Source organism: Helicoverpa zea, chromosome 14 (genome assembly GCF_022581195.2).
Source record: "Helicoverpa zea isolate HzStark_Cry1AcR chromosome 14, ilHelZeax1.1, whole genome shotgun sequence".
Classification (NCBI taxonomy): domain Eukaryota; kingdom Metazoa; phylum Arthropoda; class Insecta; order Lepidoptera; family Noctuidae; genus Helicoverpa; species Helicoverpa zea.
This window is the reverse complement of record NC_061465.1, coordinates 3,613,143-3,635,805: the sequence shown is the minus strand read 5'-3', so window position 1 is coordinate 3,635,805 and position 22,663 is coordinate 3,613,143. Positions and strand designations below refer to the sequence as shown.

The 22,663-nt window shown below is 37.8% G+C and overlaps 3 protein-coding genes across 10 annotated transcripts in view; 2 read left to right on the top strand and 1 right to left on the bottom strand.

Annotated features, from left to right (window-relative positions):
• Positions 1 to 16: 16 nt before the first annotated feature.
• On the top strand, positions 17 to 7,821 carry LOC124636529 (beta-hexosaminidase subunit beta-like). Of its 3 annotated transcripts, XM_047172654.1 has the most exons (11): positions 31 to 109; positions 294 to 525; positions 2,107 to 2,338; positions 2,801 to 2,910; positions 3,018 to 3,226; positions 3,492 to 3,604; positions 4,610 to 4,811; positions 5,050 to 5,179; positions 5,281 to 5,364; positions 7,113 to 7,318; positions 7,549 to 7,821. In XM_047172654.1, exons 2-11 carry the CDS (start codon positions 349 to 351, stop codon positions 7,727 to 7,729), a joined length of 1,644 nt encoding a protein of 547 aa, XP_047028610.1. In that variant the 5' UTR covers positions 31 to 109; positions 294 to 348; the 3' UTR covers positions 7,730 to 7,821. The 3 variants fall into 3 exon arrangements, with proteins under 3 accessions (XP_047028609.1, XP_047028608.1, XP_047028610.1); XM_047172653.1 differs by lacking the exons at positions 7,113 to 7,318; positions 7,549 to 7,821 and adding exons at positions 5,682 to 5,887; positions 6,141 to 6,412 and having other exon boundaries at positions 17 to 525; XM_047172652.1 differs by having other exon boundaries at positions 24 to 525.
• An 815-nt stretch (positions 7,822 to 8,636) lies between these two features.
• LOC124636580 lies at positions 8,637 to 10,093 on the top strand. The gene has a single exon (XM_047172731.1). It carries the CDS (start codon positions 8,751 to 8,753, stop codon positions 9,291 to 9,293), a length of 543 nt encoding a protein of 180 aa, XP_047028687.1. The 5' UTR covers positions 8,637 to 8,750; the 3' UTR covers positions 9,294 to 10,093.
• Positions 10,085 to 22,663, bottom strand: part of LOC124636576 (transcriptional regulator ATRX homolog) — a 31,959-nt gene continuing 19,380 nt past the window's right edge. For 3 of the 6 annotated variants that reach the window (XM_047172721.1, XM_047172716.1, XM_047172718.1), the window contains exons 21-29: positions 20,373 to 20,481; positions 19,877 to 20,048; positions 19,325 to 19,537; positions 16,142 to 16,307; positions 15,130 to 15,266; positions 14,097 to 14,184; positions 13,368 to 13,474; positions 12,816 to 13,011; positions 10,085 to 12,454 (exon numbers count right to left, since the gene is read on the bottom strand). In XM_047172721.1, the coding sequence (XP_047028677.1) occupies positions 12,820 to 13,011; positions 13,368 to 13,474; positions 14,097 to 14,184; positions 15,130 to 15,266; positions 16,142 to 16,307; positions 19,325 to 19,537; positions 19,877 to 20,048; positions 20,373 to 20,481 (1,184 nt within the window). In that variant the 3' untranslated portion in view covers positions 10,085 to 12,454; positions 12,816 to 12,819. The remainder of the gene's footprint in view (positions 12,455 to 12,815; positions 13,012 to 13,367; positions 13,475 to 14,096; positions 14,185 to 15,129; positions 15,267 to 16,141; positions 16,308 to 19,324; positions 19,538 to 19,876; positions 20,049 to 20,372; positions 20,482 to 22,663) is intronic. The other 3 variants (XM_047172717.1, XM_047172719.1, XM_047172720.1) reach the window with 2 other exon arrangements.

The following is a 22,663-nucleotide window of genomic DNA, read 5'->3' as shown; positions in this document are numbered from 1 at the left end:
TATTAAGAGACACACGGTTTTTGTATTCCAAGTTAAATCTTTAATTATTTTAGTGCTTAGAATACAAAAACTGCGGTGTCGTTCCTAGATACCCAGTCTAGTCAAATCTGTGAGCCAAATGATCATTATCCCGATAAGGCTGACTCAAGCCACAATTTGTAACATTTATGAGTTTAGTTTGGTTATAACCGTCTCATTAACTTACACGATATCTATAAAAGTTAATTATTCATATTTTGTTTTCTTATCAGTCTATGGATTATAAAATGACAAATACCCTTTTTGATTATCAGTTTACTCCGGACTGTCAATCGGGTCGTACGGAAAACCCGCGCTTTTGCCGCGAAAATGTTGCGGCAAATAATTATTTTTAACGCATTGTGCGTATTTTTTGCGGCCAGTTTTAATCTGGTCAATCCTGGTCCTGCCTTTCCACCGACGAAAGGGGAAGTATGGCCTAAACCGCAACAACAAATAAAAGAACTGACTTATTTTAGACTATCACCTTCAGTTTTTAAGTTTTCGGTAAGTTAAAATATAATTAATTAAAGTATATATATTTAATTACGCTTCATCTTTTTTCGTAGGTAATTAGATAGATACAAACGTCCTATTAACTAAATAAATAAATACGTAAAGGGTACTGATCGGTTTGCATTGTTCAAAGTATTGATTTTTTGTCATGCTTTGGTTTGGTTCATTGGACTTTTCATATCTATGATCTTGGTGGTTTTAATTATTAGTTTGATGATACCAAAACTATTAACCCACGACACCGATATATTCTGAGATGAATATTGTCATAAGTTTCAATTAGGTAGTTGATAAAACAATTTAATAAAATAAAACAGGAACATGCATTGTAATAGTAAACTATAGGTAACTACGAGACCTATTTACCTACGCCCATTCATTGTAGTAAGTATTGAGGGAGGCACTAGATCCATTGTTCAATGCTGTTACAATTAAGACCGTTATTATTTTTATCGCGTAATTTACTTTCAACCTATGTTTGCTTATTACTTTGAGCATATCAGCTTCTCCATACTTGATTCCTGATTTATATGATTACATTTACCCCCATTGTTCCTTGCGTCACGTTATTTAAAATACGCTCAAAATAAATAATCGACTGTAAAAATTAAAATCTGTGAAATCTGTGAAAATTAAAAGATAACTACACTGTTGCACACAACAGCAGTTGCAGTTGCTTCTGGGAAATTGCAATACGTAGGCACCTATTTCCTTTCAAGGTTCTGTTACCAAAGAGGTAGGCACTTAACAATAAAAAGTCGAAGCTCGAAATAGAGATACTGTATTCTACTATTGGTATATTAGACATGCTCGTAAATGGCGAGGACGATTTTGCAATTTTTTTTTCCCGCCCTTGCCACCTGCCCACTAATAACTTGATTCGTATGAGAAACTCTTCTCATGCAGAGAAGTAATGAGCGTTAATCAACACGCTTGTTCGCGGCGGATTAGCGATTTCAGACTTTAAAGCTCTGGATTCCTTTGATTTGGCTCAATGTTTTTTTTTTGTTTTCACGGATTTTCACCTCAATTATTGGTGGTCAAAATGCACTCATAGGTATAACTTGGACAAGTTATATTTGCGGGTTCTCGGTATTTGTCAGAAACTAACAGAATCACAGTTAATAACATTGTGTAATAAATTGAATTGATTCAATACCAAACTATTATGTAATCAGTGGAAACTTGTAATTGGCCTTATTTCTACTAATATCTATATTTAAAATTTGCACTAGCTGTAAGTTTTCCTAATAAATAAAAATAAAAAAAATAAAACGAACATGCACACTCGTACCATGTCCGGGAATCTCAATAAAAAAACAAACACTAACTTTGTCAATTCACGTAAATAAACGGGGTATTTTTATCTACTCACATATTTGTCTAAAAAGTACCTAGGTAGCAAAAGTCTCCACGTAATATACACACACCCCATAAATATCCCTAATATACCCATCTAGTATTTTTGTCACAACTTACCTACACAATATCAATAAACAAGGAAACTTTTTCGTAACACCACATCTCCGACTATGAAAACAAGCTGATGTAAACTGGTTTTACCTTCGGCAGGAAAAAGGAATGACATGCGACATATTACAAAATGCCATACAGCGGTACACTGCCGTATTGAGGTCGACCCACCACATAGCCTGGAGGCACTCCAAGAAAATTTGGAAGTATGTGCAGGTCGATCCTCGACCTATTGACCAGGACCCTGCCTTCAAAGGAAATTTGCAGGAACTGCAAATAGATCTGAAAAGACAGTGCGAGGCGTACCCACATTTAGATATGGATGAGAAATGTAAGCGAAATATTACTGCGTCCGCGCTTTTAGTTGACGAATTCATTGCCGATCCTGAACAAAATTGTATTAAATTTTTCAACTGCTATTAATTTTCCGGATGAACATGCTACTGCTTTATATAAAATATTACCACATGCAATTTTCTACATCAATATTAATTATAGTACACTGTTACGGATAGCGCTATTTCTAGGTAAGTATATTTTTGGGATTAACGGCTCGTATTTTCCTGAACATTGTTTTTCCGACTTGCGCTCAACCGCAACGCGTGAGCATATAATGTTGATATGCCTCGATACACGTCTAGGTATATTAGCTTTATTTTTTTATTAGGTACTTATTAGCTTTATTTTTCAAGTTATGGTGTCAGCTTTAGACCATCTTACTTCAATGACACCCGTCATGCTTCGTTAAAAGGATGTTTGGTAATCTGGTATAATCCGGATATCATGTTTTCAGATAGTCTCAATGTATCTACGGTGTCAACACTGACTAGTGACTCGATATGGGGCATCCTCAGAGGAATGGAGACTTTCGCACAACTGTTTTACATGTCTAACGGATATAAAGTAAGAATTCATCATAAATTCAATCAAGTAAATAAGTGAGCGCTCAATTGCAATTGCAAATGCGCTTTTTCATAATCCAGTCCGATGACTCTAATCGCTCATTTCAGGAAGTTCTGATAAACACAACGCAGATCGTCGACTTCCCTAGATATACCTACCGAGGCCTCCTGATCGACACATCGAGGCATTACATTAGCGTAGCAAATATCCTCAAAACCTTAGACGCCATGGAAATGAATAAGATGAATGTTTTGCACTGGCATATAGTGGACGACCAGAGCTTTCCTTATCAGAGCGAGAAATTCCCGCAGTTGAGGTTGGTACTGATAAAGAAATATGTCATGAAGGTATGGTAGCGAAGCGGCCCGCTTATCAGCTGACCGCAAATAAGTGGCCATAAGTTCTATGACTTTCTTATCGGAGAAGCGAGCAGCTACGAATTTAAAAATGATCTTATAATAAACTCGATCATTCCTTATCTATAGTAAACAGTAAAACTCTTACAATACGCAATTGATAGTAAAGTAAGAACACACACAATACCTACCTATCCATTTCAAGTAGGACAATGATACTTGCAGTGAGCAAGGCGCTTACGACCCTTCGATGATATACACCAAGACGAATATCAATCAGATCGTCACTTACGCCAGGGACAGGGGCATTCGAGTTCTTCCAGAATTTGATGTACCAGGTAACGTGGAAGCAGTTTAACACCTATCTATTAGCTATAACACCAAAATCAAAATAATTTATTCAAAATTTGCTGAAAAACTGCGCTTTTCAGACGTCAGGATTACATGAGACAGCCTAAAATACGCCCACCCTTCACCACTTCCTATATTATGTGTTATATTACTGGGAAGAAGAAGTGGCGCAACAAACTCCCCAGCGACATATAAACGCCCTATAAGCTCAGCTTTAGGATGCGTAATGTCTCCAGTCAGTAGTCTCTTCCAGGGAAAAACGATGGCAAAATCTTCGTTGGGTTTGATAAAAAAACATTCCCGCAACATGTAGGTAGTCCGATAATAAAAGCCCAGTAGCTATGCGCATTCAATTAGCCTAATGGCATAAATTAGTTCTTATTCCCTGTTTGTGTACATATTTCAGTAAGAAGGCCTTCCTACATTTTAAACCCTGTTTGTATATACTGTTGTGTATATAAGAATAATTAAAGCGGTTACTCAGCGCCGTTAATTTCGCAGGACATTGTTCTATTCGCGTAAAATAAAATTAATTAACTGCTTATAATTGCTCTCTTCAGATAACCCATAATATGCTCTCGACTGACCTCAGATAAACAATACGTTGACCGATACAAGAAAAGTATGATGCGATGGCTTTGCCTTGATTTTATCGCGCGATTTATGTCAAGTTGTAGGTATCTAAACACTTAACATTGGAAAATGCACTTACATACTTATATTTTATTAACGGTGTGCAAGCCATTGATAACAAAATATTTGCACATATTGACAGCCTGACATAAATGTTTATTTTCTATACTGAAATGTTTACTTTGAAAACTCCACCTGCAGTTGAGTAATAATGTGCACAAAGAAGTAACTGTACCTACATAATGTTTTTCCCCTTAATCACTTAAAGAGATAATTATAGGCTCTATAGTCATCAGAATCATCATCGATGATCTACCTACTCTTCAGCACATATAAAATCTAGAACAATCTTTCACCAGGACACACAAGATCTTGGGGAGTGGCTTACCCAGCTATCTTGACGAAATGCTATCAATACGGCGAGATGGTTGGCTTAGGGCCAATGGACCCCACCAACAATGTTACCTACAAACTTATCGGCGATCTATTCAAAGAGGTTCAGGAACGATTCCCGGACAAATACTTTCATCTGGGGGGTGATGAAGTGGCTTTGGAGTGCTGGTGAGATACTCTTACTTACCCCTTTTTTTCACGCTTAACGAATGAATTAAGTTACTCAAACAAAAGAAGTCCGCGTGATATTTTTTTAAATTCTTTGCTTATTACTATGGGATTCAACTAAATTGTGTCGAATAGGAATTTGAATTAGTCATGGGCAGCAAAGCTACGCTTAAATATACGCTTTGAAACGGACAAAGTTCCCAGTTCCCCTAAAATATGTATTTTTCTATATTTCCAGGTCATCAAATCCGGATCTAATGAAATTCATGAATGACCACAATATGACTTCGGCCAGCGAATTACACGCTTACTTCATGACCAATGTCCTTCCATTATTAGGCCAGAAGTCCAAGCCCATTGTTTGGCAAGTAAGTAATATGAAAACATATTTATCATCCAAGTTTCTCCTGGTGAAAAATCGCGAAAATTCATAAGGCTCTTTTAACTTATTGTCTCCAATATTTTCCAGGAAGTTTTCGATGAAGGTGTAAAACTGCCCAGCGATGCCATCGTACAAGTTTGGAAAACTGTTGGCCCTGAAGACATGGTCCGAGTAAGTATTTACTGAATTTAAGGTTCCCTTACCGCGTTAGTCAAGTGTAGGTAGGCAGGGAGGTAGGTAATTAGTTTAAGCGTAACTTACATTTCGCAAGTGCTACAAATAAGATCCGAGTGCAAGATTACTTATACAAATATTTGTCTCTACAAAGGTACATCCCAATTATAACGTTCAATTCACTCACCAAACCCCTCGAAAGTGTATGGATTCTAGGTATCATTAGCTGGCTTTAACTTAAGGATTGCCAATAATACTGGCTATAAGGTGCATTAGGTAGGCCTAAGTCAGGTTAACTACTATTGATTGCCCAGATCCTGGCAGAAGGCCACAAGGTCATATACTCCTCATCTTGGTACTTGGACCACATCGATAGCGGTGAAGACTGGAGCAAGTTCTATATAGTTGATCCTCGACGGATGATCATCACCGCAACTAAGAGCATAAAACTTAGCGATATTGTGGGTGGCGAAGCTTGTATGTGGGGCGAAGTTGTTGATGATAATAATTTTATATCCAGGTAAGTTATAAAATGTTTTGTTCCGTTTCTACGAGAAGATAAATATTCGACTTGAACATAGCCGTAACGAAGTAAGATCGAAAGGTTTTTCAAATTTTTATTTTTTTTCTGCTGTTTTATTTAACTCATGCATACACCGTTAGCTACAAAGCATGCCTATTGAAGCTACCATCATGATTACCAAACAACATTTTTAGAAGTAATAAATGACCCAACTTCATTGAGAACTTAAAAAAAAAATTGTCGTTTTAAGGGTATGGCCTCGTGCCAGCTCCGCAGCGGAGGTACTGTGGTCGGCCGTGGACCCTCGCTACAACATGAGAAGGGCCTTCGAGATCACGTGTCGCATGGAGGAGCACGCTTGCCGCATGGACCGGCGCGGCGTCCTGGCGTCGCCGCCGAGCGGCCCGGGCTACTGCGTCGGACTACTATAACATTTGCTACATCGCATTTACACTAGTTTAACATTTATTTACTTTTGTAAGATTAATTATATGTTTAGAATTAAATTGTACTGTGATTGTTGCAGTTTGTTTTATTTCATTCCCGACCTATCTTGGGGCTCGATTCTCCTAAGTTAATAATGTCGAAATCGAATAGAAATTGAATCGCAATATGATAGCAATAGCAGTTTTAATCATATCGGGCATTCTGCTACTAATATAAGACCAATCGTATTCCAACGACATTCGATTGGTTTGCGACTGGTCTGCTATTTTGGTGATTTTGGTCTATACGTTAGTTTTGCTCTACAATCATATAGCAATCGTAAATCATTTGCAGACAATTGATTCATTGTTGAATGACAGAAAAGGATAAAAACGTTTATATCAAAAATAGCGGAATGCCACATACGCTTCAATCGTAGTTGAGTCGGGATTGGACCTCAGTCGAATGTGAATCGTATGTCGCTTAAGTAAAATTAGGAGACTCGGGCCCCTGTTGGCCCTTTGTAGCCCTTTTCGGTTTATTTCTTCACATTGCTAACGAAATTTATTCTATCGCTAATATTCCTAGGCGTTTTTGGGATTCTTCTAAGCACTTTCGATCGTTTTACAACTCGATTTACAAAATCTTGCTATTGAGTGCGTTCTTTGGCATTGTAAGCTTCCTTCTTACAATACATTAACATTTCGGCACATTTTAGATAACAATTTAGAAAATTGGTAATACTTACCCTGTCCACTAATTCATTGTAATTCAAAAAATAATTGCGATTTCTCAGATCCTCGAGGCCAATCACAAAGTCATCTACTCGTCATCATGGTATCTGGACTACCTGGCTACGGGTGGAGACTGGGACAAATTCTACACGGTCGATCCTCGACAGATGATCCCAAGACATTACAAAGAGTTGGATCTCAACAACATTCTGGGAGGCGAGGCTTGCATGTGGGGCGAATCCGTCGACGATAGAAATTTGATTAGCAGGTTTGTATAAGCACTATTGTTTGTAAGTATCTTCTCATGGATTGACGATAAGGGCCATTTACGAGCTATTATGGTATCAAGACATAATAATTGATAACTAACTTGTCTATTGGAGGCCAATATCAATGCCTCTGAAACTCTGTAATAATTACCGTGTTACCAAACAAAATTTGTTCTACGATGAAATCCGAGTACGGACTGTGAAGCTAATATTTTAATTTTGAATTTAGGGTATGGCCCCGTGCAAGCGCGGTAGCCGAAAAACTGTGGAGCGCCGAGCAACCTCGTTTCTACTACTACAGGCACGTAGCCAACGAAGTGAGCTGCCGACTCGAGGAGCACGCTTGTCGCATGAACCGCCGCGGCGTTCACGCACAACCGCCCAACGGACCCGGATTTTGCGTCGCTTAAACATTTGTTAGTTAACGTAGTTAACTACTGCAATTCGTGATTAGGCATAGTTACTTTCTTAAGATTTATAAACAATTAAAAGTTTTTCTTTATTTTGCGGTGTTTTATTTGAGCATTTTATCAGCATGGCATAACGGATTCATTATTATAATCGTTAATTATGATGATGATGTTCTCCTAGCCGATTATCGGCTACGGCGGCTGTTCTCATGTAAGGAGATTAGCCAACTGCGCAGGACATATTATAGTGCACGAGCATTTGCGCAGACACAGGTGCACTCACTATTCCTTAACTCTCATAGCCCGATGGGACGGCAATCCGACACGACCGGAAAGAGATCAGGCGCAGGACCGACATTTACGTGCTCTCCGATGCACGGGTGTATCAATCACCACCTTCCAGGCTCCGGGCTGCTATGTGAAAGTCTTCTAAAACCCACAAAGCGATTTCGGCCCGACTCGGGAATCGAACTCGAGACCTCGTGCTCAACAGCCGCACTTGCGACAGCTAGACCAACGAGGCAGTTAATTATAGTAGTAGTAGTTAGTTAATCGTTAATTATACGAAATGTGCAAATGTGTGAAAACTGTAGGTACTATAGTAATACAGTTGCAGAACAGAGTAGATATATAACAATATATTTAAGGGTTTTTTTACCCGGGTGTGACCCACACCGTGTGGGCAGCAACTCAAACGGGACGCGGGTTAAAAAGCGAGAAAATAACCAGTATAAGCTTAATAAATAAAGAGACAATTTGTGTGTTGGGTTTGCAGATTGGTTAGTGGTTTTATTTGAGTATTTAAAAAAATCTAAACAAATAACGAAATATGTATAATGCACCTATTAAAAAAACACTTCATTTGTCTCTGGATAGTAAACGTCAAAGTGTCAAATATTGTCAATGGAACAGAATCAAGAAAACGTCAAAACAAACTTTCAAAAATAAACGTTGACTGTTTACAAAGATTTGGAATTAGCTGGAGAATATCGTGAAAAAATATATTGAAAAGCCAGATAAAATGTCCATGATGGAAGAAGAGTTTATTGTTGCACCGTGGGTAGGCCCTACAAGTTGTAAAAACCGTTTATCTGTGGTTGTTACATCAACTTGCGGAGATATCATTGAAAGAATATCAGAAGCTTTAACAGAAGTTCATAAAAAAGGTAAATTTCAATGGAAACTTAGTGTATTACGCTCGTTTCAACTGGAAGATGTTGTTAGGCAGTTTGATTTAACTGGCAAAATCGGTATGGACTTCGTTATAGTGGCCATCGACACAAGTAGAATATTTTGCTTAGACTGGGCGAAAGGGGTTTTATCACAAGTTCATTCGGATTTGAAAGTTCGTCGTGTTGTGCTCGTGAACGCTGGTGGTCTTCCTGTGAACGCTATGGCAATAAGTGCGAGTGATTTGATGAACTTCCAAAGTGAGGTGGATTTAGACATTATTACTGCTAATGTGTTTGATGCGGACAATGCCACATTTCTGGCACGAAGATTACTCAAGTATATTGAAGTATCTGTTGGTGTTAAGACAGGAATTCCTAATCTAAATGTGTAAATATAAGTGCCTACAATGTTTCATCTCATCATAATTCTAGAAAACCAGTAATAAAGTTGTAATAACATCTGCAAGTAGATGACATCGCTGGGTATCTACATCACAACCATCACAGAACTCAACTGCTCATAGTCCAAGGACTGATTGCAGATAAAACACAGAACAATTATCTATTGCTAATATGATAAAGAGGAAACATTTTTTTGTTGTACACTAAAACTACTGAACCGATTGGAGGTTAGAATTAGATCTGAGTACAAACCAAAAGCTACATTTTGCCCAGGTATAGGAAGAAACGGCTAGTTATCTAAATGATAATGTAAATGACTGCAACTTTACTGCTGGTTTCACTCGCTCGCTGTGGGAACTTCTGCTAGGTATTCTGTGACTCAGGGATAATTTAGTTTCCCAAGAAGTTAAACCAGGAAATGATACTAATGGCCAGTTTCATCAAAAGTCTAAAGTAAAAGTAACGGTCAAATTCGTTTTTTCAAGGCTAAAGTGACAGCAAAACTAATAGAAAAATTGAATTTGACCGTTACTTTTACTTTAGACATTACTTTGACTTTTACTTTGGCTTTAACTTTTGATGAAGAAACTGGCCATTAGTATCAGTCTCAGAAGTGAACCAAATTCAGTTGTTTGATTTATGCTATACAAAATTAAAAATGAGAAGTAGATAAGTATTTTAAGCTGTTTTGTGTTCTAGTGGTATTGTATATAAATGTATTAATTGTAAAGCCAGTTTAAATATTTATGTTAGTGGATGAACGATAAGTAAATAAAACATGTTTTACACATTTCTGAATCATTTATTATACTTTGATTGTACTACAAAATAATAGGAAGTTCTCTACAGTTACAATTATATTATATATTACATAAATAATAAAACAATTACAGCAGTCCTCACTCGAGTGTAGCAACCTCACAATATTCATGTAGCAACACTATTGTTTAGTAGTTGTATAAAAACAAAAATAAACTATGGGGCTGTGTGTGATAATGGTTATAACATGACTTAAACCTAACTGAAATACTGCTCATTTATTAATAACATTACAATTATAAATAACATTTTAAGCATAAAAAATCTGTAAAATAATCCAAAATTATAAGAAAACAATCAGAATTTCCCACAAATCAATAATTATACCAAACTCGCAAATTGAAATGCACTACAATTTCTGTGTTACGCTATGGGTATGAATGTATTCTAAATTATATGCTCTAAGATTGTTGCATCTAATATTTAAGTCACATCAGTGACGATTTAAAGTAAACGTATACAAAAATTTAATATTAGGCAATATCACAACTAAACTGCCTGTTCAGTATCAGGCAAATAAATACAGTAAATAAACATCACTTAAATAATCCCGCAGTGATGTGCACAAGACACACTAAATAAACTATTTGCAAATAAACACAGTTATACTGCACTATGATTTTATGTCAGTACAAAGTTTTAGATAGATTTAACAATTGCTAAGGCCCAAACGAAAAGTGATTCACGTAAAGTTTCAAAGTAACAGTATGTATTGTATTCCAGTAATACATAAGTAATATTTTGGGAGCACATCTAAGAGTACAGTTTTTTGTAAACTATAAAACAAATGGAATATAATGGTCATTGTGTATTTGGAATTATGCTTTTAACTACTGATTACGAGTTGCAAGACGAAAATATATTCATTTGCAAATCCTTATTCGAGAATAAATTTTGGAGTTGTTATAAACCTCCACCTACAAGTCACTTGTCATTCATGTGAGTAGAATTTGTATCAACTTAAATTACACTATCATAAGGGAATTTCTTTAGAACAGATCTGTTTAAAATCAGATGTGCCACAAACAGCAAAATATGTGATAACTTCACCAAAATAACTTTTCTCTAATCTTAAAATTAAACATCAATGTTACTATTGATTTATGTGCTAAGTTGATAATAATTGTGTTCCATTTTAAAGTAATTATAGAATCAAAAATATTGATTATACTATACACAAACCAATGAATAACATTAAAGTTTAGATTGGTGTTGCAGTAACTATATGTAGAGTATATATCACTATATTGTTACATAGTGGGTGCTTGACACAGATTAGCAAACAAATGGAATGCACAGTACAAATGCCGACTTCGTTCTGTGTCGTCTCACACCTTCAAACACTGTTACAAAAATGTATATTAGCACTCCATTTGATCACTACTCCTATTTGTGTAAGATCATACAGTTCCATGTGCACTCTCGCGGCCACTACTATGTTAGACACACAGAAGTTTTTCTAACTACCAACATATAACTTATCACTAATTTCCTGTACTGAGAGATATAGTTAAAATTTATCAAGCTGACACCTGAAGCATCCTACGACAGGAGCACATACAAACACATTCTGTATATTATTTTCGTAAACACTTGGATAGTTACAAAATATACACAATATGAATATTAGCTACCACATACTGTATTGAAGTCTGGCGCCTCTTGGTAGGCTATAGGTTGAATAGTTGCAACCAGTGTTCCCAGGCTCCTTTAACTACTTGATTTAAAGATTTTGTCATGTTTATTGATTGTTTTATTAATGAATAAGCATCAGGAACATAGTTTCCAGTAGCTTCCCTAGGATGCTTCGTTTGTTCGATAGTCCCTATGTCATCCTCACACATAGTGTCAGAAAGTAGAATATTAACTCCCGCAAGCACAAGTGTCACATTTCAAGTCTGAGCACAACTATCATTACGAAGCTTAAAATATGACCAAACTTGTGCGCCGTATCATTTATTAAACTACGCCTTAGGCTTCCGCTGTTGTTGATGTTAACGAAACAAAGTGAAGTAACATTGATATGTGGACGCCACAATTATTCGTTAGGAAATTATATGGAGATTACACGGCTAAAATCTAAATGGTCTGAACTACAAATAAAATACTGAGATTCTTGATATGTAGCATTAAGAGCGCAAGCCTCAAGGCGAAAAGCTACATATATGGAGTTCTAACACTCCAAAATATCAGTGTATTTTGGCCAGATGATACCCTGAGTGCAGAGCGCGTAGACTCGCGAGTCGCGGCGACTACACCCACTCCATATAGCAGTGTAGCACCTATTATCGTTCACTGTACACATCGGTCCACATTGCACTTCTCTCACTACCTGTTGGAAATAACGACAAATGTTAAGCAATAAAAGTACTCAATACCTACTTTTAAATATTTTTTGTATGTTATAATTTTCTTTACTTAATCTAATCTATACTTTATATCTTGACTCGTAAAATAAAGGAAATTTATTTCGTGAAAATAATTTTCTGTTTACTTAAGACTTATCCTGGGTGAGTCTGAAGGTAGTTAAACTACACTTAGAGATTAAAAGAAATGTGAAAAATCTTCAATAATTTGATGGAATGTAGTTCTTACAATGAGTGACTAGTGTGAAGCTTTGTGTTATGCTGGAACGAAGGTTGGTTCCGCGTTGGTCTGCTATGTCAGCGTTTGCAGTGACAGTATATAGTTACCAGTCTAGTCGGAGTCTAGATTGACGACGTCCTGCGCCTGGGCAGGCGGATGGCGGGGCGCGAGCGGCGGGCGGCCGCGCGGGCGGCCGGCGCCGGGCCCGCCCAGCATGATCTCGCGCGCTCGCTGCTGCTGCAGCGCCATGGCGACGGGGTCGCGGCTGCCGAGCCCGCCCGCGTAGAACTTCGCGCCCATTTGCTGCGTCAGATATAGGGTATCAGGTGACTAGCGCTTGACGCACTTTTTGCTAATGGTTACAATGTTATATTAGTATTTCATATTATGTCGTTAGTAATTTTTGCTGGATTGTAAACACACATTAGCAAAATGAGCAATATTTTCTTTTTTATCAATAAAGAAATAAAAATAAAATACTTAATTGATATAAAAGGCAATAGAATCATCATCTGCCCAATCTGTTCCCAACTAAATAGGGATCGGCTTCCAGTCTAACTCGATGCAACTGACCATGTTTACCAAAGCAAGTGCCTATCAGACCTCCTCAACCCAATAACTTCGACACGTAATGCGCTTTAAAAACATTGGACACTCACGTTCTGTTGCATGAGTTGTTGAAGACGCATCTGTTGTTGTTGCTGCTGCTGGCGCTGCCACGGCGGCTCGTACTGCAGCCCGCTCGTGCCGCCCATACCACCTGCCGCTGTTACCATATCGATGTTATATAGAGCTATATTCTTTGTTAGAAATATATATATGTATTTGCATATGTATATTAATCACTTTGTAACCAAAATTATATGCTTTCAGGCTGAAGTTCGATAACAACATAAAATTTAGTATTCTAAAACAACTGTTTACTATGAATTTTGACTGGCCATTTTCAAAGTTAACAGCTGTTTTACGAAATATGGACTTTTATGTTGAAAATGGGCCTGAGGCGTCGTCCTAATTGGGAGCGATCGCACGATGGCGCGTTGCGTTTTTCATTTCACGATCTCACTATCTCACTTGCGAGGTTCAAATAGGACACTCTGATGAAATCTGTATGTTTGAACTCATCAAACGACGAGAACGCATCGTGTCATAGTACAATCGCTGTCAATTAGGACGACGTCTTAGATGAAAAACGCATCGCGCCATCGCACGATCGCTCCCAATTAGGACGACGCCTGATAGTATTTTTTTTTTGTCAGAAGTTATTCTTATTATTTACCCTCTTTAGTAATGTATGCATTTAGTAAAATAATGCCTTTCCAACTAAATAAATCATATAGGACTAATTGGAGATTCTCAAATATAATTCGTCTTTGGGAATAACTTACCTGGATTCATAACACCGGGGTTCATCATACCAGAATTCATCATTCCCGGTTGAGTGTACTTGTATATTTCACTCATTTTCTGCATCAGCTAGAACACAAAAACATACCATATTATCAAAAGTCCTAATTAAGTATTAAAATAATATGCGTCACTACAAAATAATGAAAATGACATGCTTTGAACATAAAATAGACATCTAACGGCGTTGGGTAGGCGTATAAACATAAGGGATAGAAATATGTATATCGACAAACTTACGCCAAAGTCATATCCACCGAACATCTAAACAGATAAATGTATAAACGTGAATAAGTGCATATTTACTTTGTTAGATAGTTCAAATTAACATACTATATGATGATCAAAACGCCAATCGAATATTTGAATCAATAGTTCGGTTTATGTAGTTGTGAAATCAAATTATGAATGGTGATGCAAAATCGTGATAAGAGATATAATGAAAGGTAAATGGTGTCAGAGGTGTCCAATTTCCAAAATGAGATGGTAGGGTATTTACAGATACCAGTGTCAGATAACGTTGCACAAGCCCACTTATACTTAATTCGAATTCATCCACTAAGATATTATGCGAACAGGATTGCTTGTTGCTTGTCATAAAAAAGATTGCAATGGGTGTGTGAACACCAGGAGTGTCATTATCATCTCAGCCATAGGATGTCCACTGCTGAACACAGGCCTCCCCCTTAGATCTCCACAGATACCTGTTGGAGGCGACCTGCATCCAGCGTCTTCCGGCGACCTTTATAAGGTACTGTCCACCACTACTGTCCACCAGGAGTATCTCTCTCTAGAATTTCTGAACCAGATCCAAAAAAATACATTGTGGCCTATGAAAAGGATACATGGACAGAAACTTGGACAAAAAATAATTGTTATTTTTTTTACTACAATTCCATATTATTCCCGACAACACCATGTACTCTGGCCTGTACCTTATAGGGCTTATAGGGTACACAGGCAATAGGTACTGAAAGAAATAGTTAAAAAAGTCATATTTATGCATATCCTCACCCCTGGATTAGAGTTGTATATGAGCGGCAGCATGTCTCGGATCTGGTTGTCGTTGATGTTGGGCATGTCCTTGCGCAGCATGGCCGCCAGTGCTGCGTACGCCAACTGCTGCTGCTGTTGCGCTAGCAGCCCGGGGACTGGAAATGTAAGTAGGTTTAGTAAATGTGGCATATATTTCTTTAGGAAAAAGAAAATCTACTCTCTCTCTCTCTCATTTTGTTATTAAAATTGTTTGCATTATCACAATAATTACGAACAAGCCATATTAAGCTGTTTAATTAAAAAGAAAATATAGTAAAAATACACAACATTACAACGGAATGAAGAATAATGCAGCATTCTGTGCTATTTAACTTTATGTAAATCTCAAAAGTGATCAAACTGCATATCGAAAACAACACCTTAGGCGATTATCACACTGCCCCGCATGATGCAGCGTAGTGCGTGGATGCGTTTTTTTCCGTTGCTTGTAAATATCTCCGTTTGTATGGAAAACACGCTCAGCCAACACACTGAAAATGATCACGCACATACATGCGGAGAAACACGCACCCCCGCGCGTAGGTGCGGGGCGAGACGCATGGTATGGCACACCGAATCCCGCAGTGACGCGCGTGATTTTGAATAGGCGTGACGTGTATATTTGAAAATGGAACTCGATGAGAGCCGCTGTGCGTGAATCTACAAAACGCACCTACGCGCGTGAGTGCGCGAAAAACCCGCACGATGATGCAGATCTGCACTCCCGCAGGAACGCGCGTAGGTGCGTCGACACGCAAGATGCAGCGTGATGCGGAGCAGTGTGAAGATCACCTAACTTCAGTACAAAATTATTATGACTTTGAAGTCCACACATTCCTTTGTAGCTTGTTAGATTGTTTTTTGTTTATATGTTTGTCTACAGCACCCATTTGAAAAAACTTTTCACCGTTGGGAAGCTAAACTGCCCGAGTAACATATTCTATATTTTGTTGGTATGAAAATCAGCCAGTATAGTAATAGTTGGACAAACCCTCACCCATGCCGTTGTGCATGGGCCAGGCGGCGGGGAAGGGCGCGGGCGGCGGGCGGTTCTTCTCGTTCTCGAAGTCCTCCCACGCCGCCTTGCGCTCCTCCTCGCTCAGCGTCTCCTCCTCCTTGTTCTCCAGTAGGGAGTCGTGCTCGTGGTATTTGTAGATCTGTGAAATATAATTTTTTGAGTTATGTGGCTAATTTGTGTAAAATCATCATCCTCCGAGCCTTTTCCCAATCATGTTGGGTTCGGCTTCCAGTCTAACCGGATTCAGCTGAGTACCAGTGCTTTACAAGAAGCGACTGCCTATCTGACCTCCTCAACCCAGTTACCTGGGCAACCCGATACCCCTTGGTTAGACTGGTGTCAGACTTACTGGCTTCTGACTACCCGTAATGACTGCCAAGGATGTTCAATGACAGCCGGGACCTACAGTTTAACGTGCCATCTGAAACAGTCATTGGTGTCTAAGATAAACTTAGAAAGTACATACAAACTTATACCCCGCGCGGCGAAAGATGATCCCTGTGACAGTTCGTTAGCGCTTAACATTGTAGTGACCGCCTGTCACAACAAATCCTTAAAAGGCCCATTAAAAATTCGAAAAAATCATAATTGTGTACATTTGTAAATTATAAAAATGAATATTAAGAAATTATTACGTAATGTTCGGAAATAATGGAAAAAAAACTCAATGGAAATGTACATGGTACGTGCTGCAAAAGTTACGTCGTCAAGCTGTTATCGAAAAAAAGGGACACATCGATAAACAAAATATCGATAATTTGTTGGAAGAAATTTACAAATGCTTTGAGTAAAAACAAACACAGTGTATTTTTTATTATTTAATCAATCTGAATCGGATACAGGGTCAAGCGGATCCTCAAAATCTGAGTCCGAACTGCAGCTATCCGTGACGTTTATTAATACAGGTTGGTCAATAATATTGTCGAATTGAACATCTCGATCCCAGTCTTGTAGGCACATTTTCTTTGTTCTCTCGACCACTTTTCGCCAATCGTCAGCTGTCACTTGAGCGCAAGCTTTTTCTAATAAAATCATCATTTTATTTGCCGTGAATGGCGGAGTTGTGTTACGCCTAGCTGCATAACTTGAAAATATTTGTACATTTAGTTATAAAAAAAGGCCCAGCATTGGGACAATAAATGCTAAGAAAAAAACAAATAGATACCTTTGACCTGCGCCCATATCAACTCGATTGCGTTATATTGGCAGTGGTAGGGCGGTAACCGAGTTACTGTATGACCATTTATTTTGGCTAATTCATCCAAAAAATATGATGGGTGCGTCTGCAGTTTTTGTATGTTCAACAGTCTGACCAACTCTTTTTTTAACATTTGAGTGTTAGTATCCACACCATTGCGTTGTAACCACTCTAAAATTTCAGCTTTTTTGTTATTGCTGCTGGGGGGTTTATTAATTTGAACAGAGTGATATGGCGCATTGTCCATTAAAATATAATGTGGCTCACTCAAATTTTCTAACAGTTTTATAAACCATTTCTTGAAGTTTTCAAAATTCATTTCTTCGTGGTAATCCGTGGTTTTTACCGACTTAAAAGCGCACAGGCAATTCGGCACAAAACCTGTAGCTGTGCCAGCGTGGCAAATGATTAAGCGCTGGCCCTTTCCTTCAGGAGGTTTTGTGCTGGATTTGGCTGTGTCATCCGTCCATGCCTTACCTACGGTGTGATTGGCGTTCAGCCATGTCTCATCTAGGTATACTACCTTATCCCAGTTCTCAATTTGTTTTATTTTGCGAAGACAATCGCATCGTTGTAAAGCAATGTCAGTACGCTCCATTAATATTTTTCGCTTGTCACATTTTTTATAGCGGAATCCACATTTTTTTAAAACAGTTCTAAGGGAAGTAGCGCCGCCTTTGAAGAGTTCTGCAGCTTTTAATGAAGATAATAACTTCTGGCAGGTCGGTAGTTCACCTCGTAGGTAGTAAGCATAAATATGATTGCGTATAGCATCTAAATCAAAATTATCCGGTTCTGTTATATAACTTAACCTTTTCTTTTTCTTCTTTGGTGATAATAGTTTATTGTCCTCCATGGACGACTCACCAAATTTTTCCTTTGTTATTCGAGAAACAGTAGCCTTTCCGATTCCTAGAGCATCGGCGACACGATCGCGAACATTTTCAAGCGGTAACAAGGGTCCGCCATTTTGTTGTTCACGAGCAAAATAGTCTCGCAAACGAACTACAAACTCGCGAACTTCACTGTTGAGAACAGTTTTCCGCTGTCTTTTCGGCATTTTGCAAAACCGAAAATCAACAAATAGCAGCGAAAACAGAAACAAAACTCAGCTAACAAAGAAACACGTGGCGCATACAAGGCGTTAGAGCACTCGCAAGTAGTCGCAAGCAGACTGACAAGACATGATATGACTGAATTAAAAAAATACGGGTCTAAAAAGTATTAAAAGTAGGTCTATGTCCACCTATTAAATATTTTTCCATGAACCTGAAAATTATGAATTCTTTAAAATTAAATTCAAAAAGAATTCTAAAAATTCTTCTCTTTAAATTGTGCAATTTTAATAAAAAATAATGTACAGTAAAATAAAATATAATAAAACCGTTGAATGACATGACCTTTGCCTAACAGAATTTTATCGAAGTTTCGCTTCACTATTACTACTGTCAGTTGAAACGTCATACGGATCATGATTCGCCGCGCGGGGTATAGAAAAGTTGCATTGGTACTTGCCTGACCTGGAATCGAACCCGCGCCCTCATACTCGAGAGGTTGGTTCTTTGCCCACTAGGCCACCACGACTTTTTTTTCAATTTCAATTTGTGTAAAATGATGGGGAAATAATGTAGTTGAATTTGGATTTCATTAAGTTTGGAATTTTGTAGATTTACTTTTGTGCTATTTGATAATGATTAGTTATTAATTACTTTATTAAATTCGAAATGAAAAGTCACATTTTTCTAATTTTCATTTACTTCCCGATCGTCGGGAAGCATTAGCCATTTGCACTTTTATTATTCAGGGTCTTTATTTAGTTGCCTGCATAATTTCTAAAACTTTTCTTTCTACCCGACTGAGCAAATCAAACGAAGGATATGTGTTAATTAGCCTCCCGTTCTCTATGGGACACGGGAAACAGTAAAAATAACATATGCTTAGAATTACGAATAACATACCTGTGCCTCATGCTCCTTCAGCATCTCGGCAAACAATCTATCTTTAGGCAGCGTGGGCAGCGGCCGCGGCTCGTCAGGTTTAGCATCAAACTTGTACAGCTCGGCGAGATCGTTTTCTGCGTAGTGCCGGTCTATTTGTTGCTCGTCTATAACGCGTTTAGATATCGCCTGCTTTGTTACTTGACGCTCGTAGATCTTCTCTTCCATTGTGCCCTGGGTAAAGTAAATTGAGTTGTAAAAGTGATGTCATTCGCAAAAAAGGAGGATCTTATAATTTTCGAATTCTTTATTTTTTTGTATTTTCACTGATTCCTGGACCGTTTTGCATTTGCATCATTTTTTTATGATTGGTAAAGTGTACTTCCCAGGTGGTCCCATAGTCATTAGGTCAGGATCTGATGATGGAAACCCTGAGAATTCTAGGGCTAGGAGATACAGTTTTTCTTAAAGCAACTGCTAACTGTGGAAATTCATAGTAAACTTTTGTTCGAAGAAAAAAACTTTTATGTTGTCAGAACATAGTACATAAACGTAGTAAATCTATGTACTTACCATAGCCAAAAACCGGTAGACATAGCAAGGTTTCTTCTGTCCAAAGCGGTAGACCCTGAATATGCTCTGCACATCATGCGAGGGGTTCCACGACACGTCGAATATAACGACGCGGTTGGCGGCCACCAAGTTAATGCCCAGACCACCGGCACGGGTTGATATTAGGAATAATCTGAAGAGGGAGAATTTGACATTTATAGGTAAAATTAAATTAGTTAAGTATAAACTTTGATCTCTTTTTACTGTTGAATAAGTAAAAAAAAAAAGAACCTAAGTAGGTAAATAAGTATTTGAATCTTGCTTCACTATGTAAAGTGAATTGAAATAAAAAGTTTAGTCTGGCTGATATATGAAACTGAATGTCTTTTAAACCAACTTAATAAAAATAAAAAGGGGATTGCTGACTTCTAGGTATATTTTTATTACAAACGCTACTTTCTCAATGCTTTAAGTCTTATTTAACCAAAAATAATACACAAATACTATAAAGATTTACCTAGCTCTCGGGTTATCCTCTTTGTTGAAGTTCTTACACCAAATAGATCTGTTCTCACACGAAGTAGAGCCGTCCAGTCTGAAGTAATCCACGCCCGGTGACCAAGAACCTAAAAATACATATTAAAAAAGTACAGTCTACAGCATCCTTGACAGTCAGATAAATCAGACAAGGCAAGTAAGAAGATGGATCACAATCCATACAAAATTGTCCCACGTCCTATAACAATGTGACGTATCTCAAAAACAAGATAAAAATGTTTAAAAAAATATGGCATACTCTTTAATTTTTTTTTTTACACCTTCATACGAAAAAAATGCTTTAAAAATTGTTCGGGCGCTGTTAAGAAAACATCGTTCATAGGACTATTTATGGACTATTTTATTAAATTATTTTTTGTTCGATAGGGTATACCTCACAGGTGGTCCCATAATCATCAGGTCAGGATCTGATGATGGAAACCCTAAGAAATCCATGGCAACTTTTGAAAGTTGTAGGCATGCGCAGGATAAAAGCTTGACTATAAGGTGTATGTCTTATAACAATATGCAACAGTGAAGGTTTGGAGCTGACCTGATGATGGAGACGAAAGAAGGTCGAGGGAACTCGACAACTGAATATGTAAACTACCTCGTGTTTGGGCTTATATTATTTGTATTGAATAGACCTTTGCAACAGTGAAGGTTTGGAGCTGACCCGAAGATGGAGACCACAGAAGGTCGAGGGAACTCGACAACAAAATATGTAAACTACCTCAGCAGTCGGTGTCTAATGAATGCACCTAAGTTTATTTCCCCACCGACTTCATTGTTTTTTTTTTGCTTTTCAGTGACAAGCACAGTTGTCACTATCCGCATAAGTGAAAGTTCTCATCAATACGAATAATATAAGCCCAAACACGAGGTAGTTCACATATTCAGTTGTCGAGTTCCCTCGTCCTTCTCTGGTCTCCATCATCAAGTCAGCTTCAAATCTTCACTGTTGCAAGGGTCAATTCAATACAAATAATATAAGCCCAAACACGAGGTTGTCGAGTTCCCTCGACCTTCTTTCGTCTCCATCATCAGTTCAGCTCCAAACCTTCACTGTTGCATATTGTTATAAGACATACACCTTATAGTCAAGTTTTTATCCTGCGCATACCTACAACTTTCAAAAGTTGCCATGGATTTCTCAGGGTTTCCATCATCAGATCCTGATCTGATGATTATGGGACCACCTGTGAGGTATACCCTATCGAACAACAAAATAATTTAATAAAATAGTCCATAAATAGTCCTATGAACGATGTTTTCTTAACAGCGCCTGAACAATGTTTAAAACATTTTTTTCGTATGAAGGTGTAAAAAAAATAAATCAGAGAGTATGCCATATTTTTTTAAACATTTTTATTCTTTTTTTTTGTGATACGTCACATTGTTATAGGACGTGGGGCAATTTTGATCCATCTTCTTTATGTTATAAATAGCAGTCGCCCGCGACTTCGTCCGCGTTCAATTTTTTTTTATCGTAAGCGGGCTAACTACAAATTTTAAGACCCTCATATCTAAACAGGACTTCCATGCGAACTATCAATTATGAACTTCCCTATGTATTGCCTTATGTACGCTCTATGTACTCAACTATGTATTTCCTTATGTACGCTCTATGTACTCCCCTATGTATTGCCTTATGTACACTCTATGTACTCAACTATGTATTTCCTTATGTACGCTCTATGTACTCCCCTATGTATTTCCTTATGTACACTCTATGAACTCCCCTATGTATTTCCTTATGTACACTCTATGAACTCCCCTATGTATTTCCTTATGTACACTCTATGAACTTCCCTATGTACACTCTATGTACTCCCCTATGTACACTCCATGTACTCTCCCATATATTTCCTTATGTACACTCTATGTACTCAACTATGTATTTCCTTATGTACGCTCTATGTACTCACCTATGTATTTCCTTATGTACGCTCTATGTACTCCCCTATGGATTTCCTTATGTACACTCTAAGTACTCCTCTATGTATTTCCTTATGTACACTCTATGTACTCCTCTATATATTTCCTTATGTACACTCTATGTACTCCTCTATGTATTTTCTTATGTACACTATGTACTCCCTTATGTATTTCCTTATATACACTCTATGTACTCCCCTATGTATTTCCTTATGTACGCTCTATGTACTCCCCTATGTATTTCCTTATGTACTCTCTATGTACTCCTCTATGTATTTCCTTATGTACACTCTATGTACTCCTCTATGTATTTCCTTATGTACACTCTAAGAA